The sequence below is a fragment of the Pleurodeles waltl genome, chromosome 7 (genome assembly GCF_031143425.1).
Source record: "Pleurodeles waltl isolate 20211129_DDA chromosome 7, aPleWal1.hap1.20221129, whole genome shotgun sequence".
NCBI classification, from domain to species: Eukaryota; Metazoa; Chordata; class Amphibia; order Caudata; family Salamandridae; genus Pleurodeles; species Pleurodeles waltl.
In genome coordinates, this window is record NC_090446.1 from 39078359 (window position 1) to 39088955 (window position 10597).

The 10597-nt window shown below is 39.4% G+C and overlaps 1 protein-coding gene across 1 annotated transcript; it reads right to left on the bottom strand.

Annotated features, from left to right (window-relative positions):
* Positions 1-557: 557 nt before the first annotated feature.
* LOC138246779 (olfactory receptor 5V1-like) lies at positions 558-1478 on the bottom strand. The gene has a single exon (XM_069201540.1). It carries the CDS (start codon positions 1476-1478, stop codon positions 558-560), a length of 921 nt encoding a protein of 306 aa, XP_069057641.1.
* Positions 1479-10597: the final 9119 nt, after the last annotated feature.

The window sequence follows — 10597 nt, forward strand, 5'->3', positions numbered from 1 at the left end:
AAAATACTGTAAAACTCCCAAAGATATTGTCACACAGGGAAATGTAAAACAAAGAGTGAAAACAACAAATCAGAAACATCAAATAACAGCAATATAACCACAAATTCACTTTGCCTGTCTCAAAATGTGCCTGTATATGCGTAAGTTATTGCAATTATTCAAAACATGCAAAACTATGGATGTACATTTAGCCATTTACACATTCAAACTTCTACATTTAAATTTTCTAAAAGAGGAGGAGTCACCAATTAATGAGAAGTATACACTGTGCCAACATAATTCTTTCTTATGGCACAAACATGCAATAAATACATTATCAACTTAAATACTATACATGCCATAATCTTTCTGGTCTATAGGCATAGTTTCTAATATGTATTTTTAGATGTTAATACTAGTCAATTCACTGGGAAACAATAAAAAGCATTAAAATTGATTGTTACTTGCATAGGTCAATTAAAGTTATCCTCCTTTTGAAAAAGATGTACAAACATTAAACATGTGCGTAAAAGATTTGTAATTGAAAAATCTATTTGGCAATGAATCATTGTCAATTGCTATTTGTTTCTTTTCTTGACAGCATTTTTAAACTCTGTGTTTTTCAGACTGTAAATAATTGGGTTACACATTGGGGTAAGGGCGATATACACTAAAGATGATATCTTATTAGCTTTAATTGAAAATGTTGATGTTGGTCTCATGTATGTAGAAGCAAGAGAACCGTAGAACAACACAACAACAGTGAGATGGGATGCACATGTTGAAAACGACTTAAATCTTCCGCCAACTGATTTGATTTTCAAGATGGATGTGACGATGTTGATGTATGAGATAATGATTAAAACAAATGACATCATTGTTAAAAGAGCACCCAAAATGTAGGTAAGAATCTCAATGCCGTGAGTGCTGGTGCAGGAAATCTTCATCATGGCTGTCACATCACAGAAGAAGTGGTCAATTATATGAGACTCACAGAAGGAGAGGGTATACACAGCTATTGTGTGTGGTAATGCGTCTACAAGTCCCACTGTCCAGCTTACAGCAGCCAGTTGTATGCACACAGCCTTGTTCATGATGGTTAAGTACCGTAATGGGTTACAGATGGCTACAAATCTATCGTAAGCCATGACAGTGAGGAAAACCACTTCTGTAGACAACATTACAATGAAAAAATACATCTGCACAAGACATTCAGTCAAAGTTACAAGAGTACCTTCAAGAAAGAAGTGGCCTAGCATCACTGGGAAAATAACTGAGGTGTAACTGATGTCGATGAAGGACAAGTTAGTTAGGAAAAAATACATAGGTGTGTGCAGATGTGAGTTAGAATAAATTGTTGCCATGATAAGAATATTTCCTACCACAGTTAGCAGATAAATCAGTAAAAATGCAACAAAAAGTGTAAATCGCAGCTGAGGAAGGTCAGAAAAACCCACAATCAGGAACGTTTCATCTGAGCTCAGATTCCACCCTTTCATTTTTCCAGGAGCATTGCAAAACGCAGGTCTAAATAAAAAATGAAAGCAAGAATAAATCATTGTAATTTTAAGGGATTGTGAGGATTATAGAGAAAAAAGTTGATTGTTTCCAAATCATTAAAAAAAAATGAAGAATTCTCATTGAGCCTGATGTACCTAATCACATCAATTAGTGTATAAGTATGGTGTCATGTCTGGGAAAAGGGTAGCTGTTGTAACCAATACACGTTAATAAATATTTGGCCTGATTTACTAAAAGACAGGTTCCAAAGAATAAGTGAAATTTGAACACTGACTTTTTGTGACCTGTCTGTGAATTTGCGATGCAACCTATGTGCAAATAGGGTGCATCACAAAAAGTCCAGTTTCACAGGATCACAGAATGACCTGCTTAATCAATTTTAACCAGCAAATGTTGCTATCTGTGTTTATGTTCAAAACAGGAAGCATTATTTAGAGGATCAGGTTCCTTGGAAGTATGAAAGGCAGAGTAGGCCCTAGTAGAAGGACAAACTTCCATCCAGCATTCATCAGTCAATTACAAGTATAAGTACTACTTTTGACAGCTTCTATAAAGTAATCAGTTTTCAGGAAATTAGTTGAACTGAAGTTAATGTATTTGTATTTGGAGGTGGGGGCTGAGGTTATTCTATAGTTTCAGACCTAACTTTAATGTTGCCAGAGGGAAAAGCAAGAATACTACAGCTAGTAAATAAAGACAAGGGGCAGTATCACATGAAGGGAGAACAGGATCACATTTTTAACACATTTTTGAATGACGCTAATGGATGTCCTTGGTGGTAAAAAAATATACAGAACTTGGTGCAAATGCCTCTCACCATCACATTATGAAGCCAGACTTGCAAGGCAGTAATGTGTTGGTAATGGTTGGTTATAGGTTTCATTTACCTTTCGACTGAAGAAGGGAAATCCGACTGCAGATCTAGGAAAAGAGATGAAAACCATGAGAATACATGAAACACTTGAGAGACAATTGACAGGAAAAATGGACAAACAGAGAAAAAAGGAGGAAACATAGATCAAAATAGGAAGAGGGAGAAAGAGGGAGAATTTAGATATTTTAAAAGAAGAGCCTAGGAAAACCTACATTCATAAATAAAGGAAAGCATGTCAGGGCCTGGCAGAAGATCTCCAGACACAAGGAGGAAGTTTGGAAGGCTATGGCAAACACCCAAGACACCAGCCAGAGAGGGGATAATGCAAGGACATGGATGACCGGCCCTAGGAACAAGTACCGGACCTATTGTACAAAGGATTGAGTTGAGTGGACTATCAAGGAAATCAAGGACGATGAAGAAACAAACCTTGAGGAGATGCAAGGAAGCAACTGGTGGCTCCCCTTTTACTACACCAGAAGACATAATTATGTACCATGGCTCGAGTATTTGATATAGTGATGGCAAGTGACAAAGGAGAATATAAGGGAGGAACCAGGGGAGAGCATGGGAGAATAAACATTAGGAATGGCTTTAAAGTAACACTGGCATTATTTTGAGAAGCTGGCCATAGAAATATATATTACAAGTGACATGAAACTGCATCATATGATCTGACCCTGAGGTGTGTGTGTTGAGAAGGGAAATAGAACTTGATATGAGGAAATGGATACGAAGGATGTGAATAGAAAGTGACCCATTAAACATACAGTAAAGGTACACACTCATAAAAAAAAGCCTGCATTAAGAGTGAGTAACAATAGGCAAGTTGCACATCCAATAAAAATCCAAGGGGAAAGGATGAGGAATAGTAGTGAAAACACAGTTCAGGAAGAAAAGGAAAGAAGGCTACTATGGTTGTGATGTTTGGTTTTTTGTTGTGTTATACCATCAAGTTTTTATTTTGTTGTTATTTAGTTTTTTGTGATGGTATTGTGTTTTTTACTTTAGAAAGGGCTACAATTTCTGCTTCATTTCCAACCAAAACCAATACAAGCGTTTAAAATTCCCTTGACAAACAACCTGTGGTGCCTGCCTACTTGTAGAAGTCGTGGGGCAGATATACATGTGATCATGCTAAGTAGTACTCAATCAGCAACACACACAATAATATATGAAAACTGCCTGGCTTTCTGACATTGACATCATGAGTGTTTTTTGCCATACTGACTTTTGTGCATCCTGAAAAAAAAAAAAAAAACCTAGAGAGCAATGGAAAGAGGGGGTTGATCCCAAGAGTGGTCACTGATGGGCTGCCACTGGCCACAACCATTTACTACTGTCTTTAATGGTAAAATATACCTTCTCAATTATTTTAAACACTGCTCAGCCCAAAGCAGTGGGAGAGACTGGGTGTCATATCACATAACGAAAGCAATGGGGAACTATGTTTTAGACTGACTGGGGTTTTCAGCTTCTAGTGCTCGCTTCATCGGATATAGCCCAAAATCTCTTTTATAATTTTAGGCTTATGGTATATTAAATAACTGAAGAGATGTAGCAACATTTTTTATCACCATTGACAACGATAATTAGTTGCTTGACACAGGAACTTTAAAAGTATGTGCTGTCTTTGGCTGTAAATCTATGGGCATCCTTTGACATATTTAAATTAAGCAACAGAATATAACACAATAACACACAGAGCAACATACCAACACAATTAAAGCATTACAAAGCACAAAAATGTAAATTCCAAAACAGAACACAGCACAAAAATCACTGTACAACACAAATTGCAATAATGCAGCACAAAAACACAGTACTACAAAGAAACAACAGAAGCGATCACCAACCAAAATAATGCTAACCCACAAATTTGCACAAACAGCCTCATCATACATAGGTACTCACAGAAATAGCTATTTTATTATAGTGGGAAAAAGCTTTAGCACCAATACCTACTTCAACTTACTATTATGGACATGAAATAGTACCAGTCAAAAATACTTTTACATGAACCTTGTTCCATTAACATCACAATTCACAAGCCGGTACTAACAAAAACTAAAAACGATGCACTCATAAACAATGTTTTTATTCCTATTTTTACATTTTCTTACATGTTTGAAAAAGTAAAATACTTACACTTTGGCAAAAAGAATCACGTAAATTATAAAAATAATGACACAAATTCAGTCACCAAAATCAAATTCCCTATTTGCAGAGTCCACAAGTTAAGGATGATCATTCAAATTCTAATGTCAAATGAAAATTATTTGGGTATCGGAAAACATATTCCTTTAAATTACTGAATGAATACAATTGTCTTTTACCCCATAAAGCAAACACAGCCAATAGTAATTAAAAGCATGTCATTACAAAAAATAATATCCATGGAGCCAAACGACACAAAGAAAGCATTGCATGAGCTAGTTTAAAACAGAGGACCACATCACATGAAGAGAGACCTGGGAGAATTAAGACACACTCTCTCCCACAGCTCTGGGCTAACTGGTGTCGTATGTTGGTGGAAGAGGTGCTGCAGCACTGTTTTATCACATTAGAAAGCAGTAAATGGTTGCATTTGTCACTGGAGGTTTCAAGGCTTTTGGCTGGAGATGTAGCAGCATTTGTTGACAAATCTAAATTAAAAACAGAGCATGACGAAATAGCCCTAAAGTTGAGCAGAACCCCATGATGAAATATGCCACATAGACCTGTTATTCGTGCCTTAAGTGTGAAGTTACCCTTTAAGCACGTTTTCCTGGAACATTGCACCATTTTAGATTAATGCATATTGACTTGGGAGGAAATTTGATGGACTGAAAAAATCCTCTTGTTCTGCATATGTAAAGGAGCATAACAAAACAACTGAAACACAATAGAGCATGTCACAAAAACAGTGGAAACAGATTGCAGTGCAACACAAAAAATCATCACATGCAAAATCCTGTTTCATAATAATGTGAGAAGCATGTTCTGAGTATGTATTGCTTTAACCTACCATCAAGAACACAAAATAGCTTGAGTCAAATTGTTATGTGACCTGGCCCACAGTCTCTGCCACGGGTTTAGGCTATTTTTAAACCATCGACAGAGGAAAAATGTTACTTGATCCAGAAGCTTCAAAGATATGTGCTGCTTCCTCCTGGAAATGAGGCAGCATTTGTTAGTATGGAAAACATTTGAACATAAGCTATTAACACACATAAAACCCCATACCAGTATGACACAAGGCACAGAACAATATAACAAAGAGTCTGAACTCAACACAACAACCACATCTCACCAGAATTATATCATATGGCACAAAAACAACGGAACACATAAAACAAAATGCAAAATGCATAATGCAGAAGAACAAATATTCACAAACTTTCTTGCCACACATTACCACCTCCAGAAGCCAGTTTTCAGAAGACGGTGGTAAAATGTTTTTGCACCAAACCTTACCTTAACCTGCCATCATGAAAAATGGTGTTCAATTTTATATGTAGATACAGGAAAAACATCAGGGGTTAAGGTGTCAAAGTGTGTTCCAATATAAATATGACAAAAGTCAAACACCACTAAATTATACTTGCACGTTCATCCTTCTATTCATTGACCTGGTTAATAAAAGTGTTACCCAGTGTAGCACAGCAACAAGGACAGAGCAGGACAGCACTATATTTGCAGAGATGCTCCTCCCTCCCTAGCACAGGCGCACAATGAGGCTGCCAAGGGCCACACACAGCTTTGCACTATGGTGCAAGGGTGCTTACCTGATACCTTTTGGGCTAGAAAAGTACCTTTCCAGTAGAAAATACTATGCTTAGACTAACTTTAATCATTTTCCCACTTCAGATTTGTGCTGTATGGTGCAGCACACATTGAAAGTGGGAGAAGGTAGGAGAACTAAAATAACCTCTCCCTTTTAACACCTGCTTGAAAGTGGCATTTTTTTAGTGCTAAACCCTGTCCACTAGGGTCAGTTGATGTGATTTTGCGTCAAAGAACATGGACGGAAACACACATGTGCCACCCATGAAAGGCAGACGAGCACAAAGCAGTGCTAGGCTCTGCTTTTGTTGCTACTTCGTGAGATCTTTCCAGCACAAATCGAGTTTTGCGCTAAAAAAAATAAAAAATTGTGCAGTTTTTTGTCACTTGTGTGATGCAAACCCAGTACAACATGTTTGTTAATCTGGCACCTGGTTTCAAGTAAGTGCTTACAATGGATAGTTAGCTACTGCACTATCAAACGCATCAAAAAAAGTCATCCTTAAAAAAAAAAAACATTTTTAATAGTGTAAATTACAAATTCAGTGTTCCCTTCCATCACGTTATGCTTAAAACATTATTCCAACCCAAAAGTTGCACAGCAATATTGATTGTATAAGTCAGATTCATGTAAACAAATAAATTTGTTAAGGTTTTCATAATGCTCGCGCCCTTGAGCTCACTTTATCGATCACTTTGTTCTTTAAATATAAATAATATTTGCAAATCATATGGCTATTGTTCAGTATTCATCAACAGCAAACGACTGTGAATACATCATAGTTGTAGAGAACTGAAGGAATCACTACAGGTTAACATTACAATTACTGTTAAGGAAAGGGAACCGACCACCGTTTGTTCTTGTTTCACGGTGGAACTATTTCTCACTCACAGAAAATACGCGTAAACGTGAGCCCAAAGCTCTAGTGGAAGGAAGTGCAAGCCTCGGGGCACTAGAAACTAGAACGCGTTACATCAGTTTCATTGGTTCACCAAAAACTCACATTTACATCTCTCACTGCTACAGTGAGCACCTCCAAGTCCACTGCATCTGCGGGGCAGCTCCTCGTCATAAATGACAAGGCGCTTAAAGGTAAGCAAAGCCTGTGCAGCGCTATAAAGTGCGATAAAAGCGTGTAATAAAGAAACGCGTGTCCGAATGTGTGGTACTCCATGTTTTACATGTAAAATACATGTCATCTCATGCGTATGAAAGAGCGTCATGATACCACAGCCTGCTTTCATGCACCACCGCTCATGCTGCTTCATCACAGGTCAGGTTTGCAGCGATTCCTGTACATGTTTAAGAATACATGAATTCCGGGCCTGAGTTACACCTTTTAAGTATGTTTAGTTCGTGATGTTTCACACTTCAGAGGTGTCATTGCCTTTGCCTTGCAGCTGAACCCAGTCTGCCCCTCCTTCAGTCGGCTGAAACCTGTGGTGGTTTGTGTTCTGCATCAGACCACTGGGGCTGATAATATAGGTGCCTGTCTGTAATGATGCTGCAAAACAATGGGATGCCCATCAGTGATTATCATATCCAGTCATAGCTCCACATTGCTGCAGCTAATGACTGAGCCACACCTGGAGGCCAAAACACAGGCGTTTACACTCTCTAATAATAACTGGCTATTTACAGACGGACCACCAGTGCTTGCGCCGCCAGAGCACTCTCTCACTGCACGAATGGAGTCACTAATTCCTCAAATAAAATGAAAAGTATTCACTTCTCACAATTTCTGTACCGTTATCAGTGAACCGGACTAGTGCCCCGGAATCTTTAGACCTTTGGTGAAGCTAAGGTCAAGCTTACCCTAGAATCTGATTTTATTTTCCCAAGCACAGATAACAGGTCACATCTCTACCTGATCTTGCAGTTGGAGATTCCTGCTTCTGTTCAGTAGTGGTACCCAAGATCGGGCCAGCATCCTCTCATCTCTGCATCCCTTGATGATAACTAGCAGCTCTAAGTGGTTTTCTTGGCACATCTTTCTACAAGCAGCCTTACCACTGCATGGCACCTCACCCAGTGCTGGTTCAAAAAGCAGCCATCTCTGTGCGATGAGTGATGTCTGTAACAAGGGCACGTGTTCTGATTTTAAAGTTTCAAAAAAGATAATTGAAGGACAAACCTCACTGCGCAGGTGTACATGTGTTTTTGTTCTTACCGTTCAAAAAAGGAAAGCGACCAGATAAAGCAGACCAGTAGCCTGGCTTCTTGTAAGGATGACCCCAGAGATGGACATCAGAAGCCCCCTTTAGCTGTCTAGAAAGAAGATGGGGTGCAGCTCGAGGACGGAGGGTGACACTTATTCTAAACAGAGGGGTTCAGGGATTCAAGGCCATGAGCTAAAACAAGCAACGCGACGCGAGATAACACTCCTCGCTTAGGTCCTTATTGCCACAGATATATAAGCTGGTTCTACATCACCCCATGTTCCCCCGGGACGGGCCCCCCAGAGAAGGACATGGCACATGCAGTGCGGGGACAGTAGTTAACTTATTCAGCTGCTGTATTCTTCATTAAAGCTAAGGAATCTTTCCATTGCAGGAAAAAAATTAAAGAGGAACAGAAATCAAACATGGCCATTTAGGAATAGGTTCCCTCTGGGAAGGGGTCAGCTCTGGGTATTTTTGAATTGCCAAAAATTCACCTAAAGTGATGAGTCATTGTTGCCTTCGTTCCATATGTTTTCTAAGTTTAGCAGAAAAGTTTGGTGCGACTGTACAGTAGTTCTGGCCCTAGAAGCCAATAGACAGCGTTAACCTACATGGAAAGCGCTTTAGTCATCGTGAAGTGTATAGAAAAGTTTATTTGAAAAAAATCAGTGCAGTGCCATACTTTGCAGTGTAGCTAGGCTTGATTAAAGCTTTCCGAGGAAAGACCCACAGAGCGTCATCAATGGCTGTGGAAGATTAGAGAGATCCATGACTCAAGGTGGGGTGTAACCCTTCGAGGGACTGACAGGAAAAAACTATCTTTGCCACATATCCTCCCCAGTACTTAAAAATAATACAAATAATGTGGGAACCAGGCTCCTAATAAGAAATTTTAAATCAGTTTGGGAACCCCTCTGTAACTGACCTACCGGTATTAGTCTTAAAACATGCAGAGGATATCCTCACTGGACATAAGCATTCCCCCACCTGGTATCACATGGACCGTCAGTGAGCTCTCTACCCATCACAGGGAACACCCCTGAAAAGATATTCCACCACCAGTGTCCTTCACGCTGGTCTTATTCCTAGATGTGTCGGCTATCATCATGTCCTGGTCATACTATACCTAAGCTGTCCTAATGTTCATCAAATCAAAAGAGGATCTCCATGAACAAAGTTAGGACTCCTACAGCTCACAAATAGTCTGGTAGACAGATATGCAAGGAATGGTACAGTGAGGGAGGGGAGAGTGCAGGAGTATGAGGGAGAAGAAGAAACATGTCTGTGTGGTGCAAAGGCCTGGGCATGGAGGGGGTAAGTAGAGGTTAACAAGAACTAAAACAACAAAACACAAGAAATGTTCCTACAAATGATAAGTTTAATTCCTGTGAGGCACTACAGTGGATGGTGTTAGGTCAGGGTATGCTAAGTGAGCCACGGGTGAAGCCCATTCCACAGTCTGTGGGTTTAACGGAGAGTGTCCGGCCCCCATTAGGATGTTTATGGAATTGAAGGATAACTAACTCTCAGAGGGTAGTTCAGTGCATTAGTCTCTTAGGATGAGTCCATTCATCAGTGGATGAAAGTGGGACCATGCTGATGGATGTTTTGATTGACTATGCAGCAGGTCTTGAAGCTCTTGCCCTCTGGGACCGTGGTCCAGAGAAAGATCGGTTCTCCTGAGCAATGCTAGTTGGCCCAACATTTATTCTGCCAAACTGCAAATTACATAATTTAATGAGGACAATCTTCTGGTAAAAAATAAACTCCTGTACATGATTTAAGGGTGAAAATGTTTTTTTTTTCTTGTTGGCAATATGTGAGGCATGGTTCAGTAGGATATTCTGCAAAATACTAAAGTTTTTCAATTTCTGCATTGATGAGGAGTTTCTCCTTTAGTTCGATAGCCAAGAAAATAGAGTTAAGCAATTAATGTGGTGCCAATCACATTAATAACATTAAGTTGTAGATGCTGACTAAATTAAATGGGCACTAGAACATTTGAATGTTGGGAGCTCCATTGAAAATAATGGAATCCTCTGGGCTTCTAATTGCCGGTAGAAATCCGGAGCTCCAACATTCCAATGTTTTTGTTCACAGCTGTTGCTGTGAACAAAGGCCTCATGGAGCCTGAGGGCATGAGGCCTTTGTTTTTTTTAATTAGAACATGAAGCCCTCTAGTGGCAGAATGTTCACAATAGCCTTTCAGCCCTCCGTGTCAGGGCTATACTGTCATTAAAGTCCAGGTATAAATACCCTCACTTTAGGCTCAGGCCATTAATGCCCACTATAGCC

Coding starts and splice junctions, on each gene's coding strand:
- LOC138246779 (XM_069201540.1), bottom strand. CDS start 1,478: ATGAAAGGGTGGAATCTGAGCTCAGATGAAACGTTCCTGATTGTGGGT.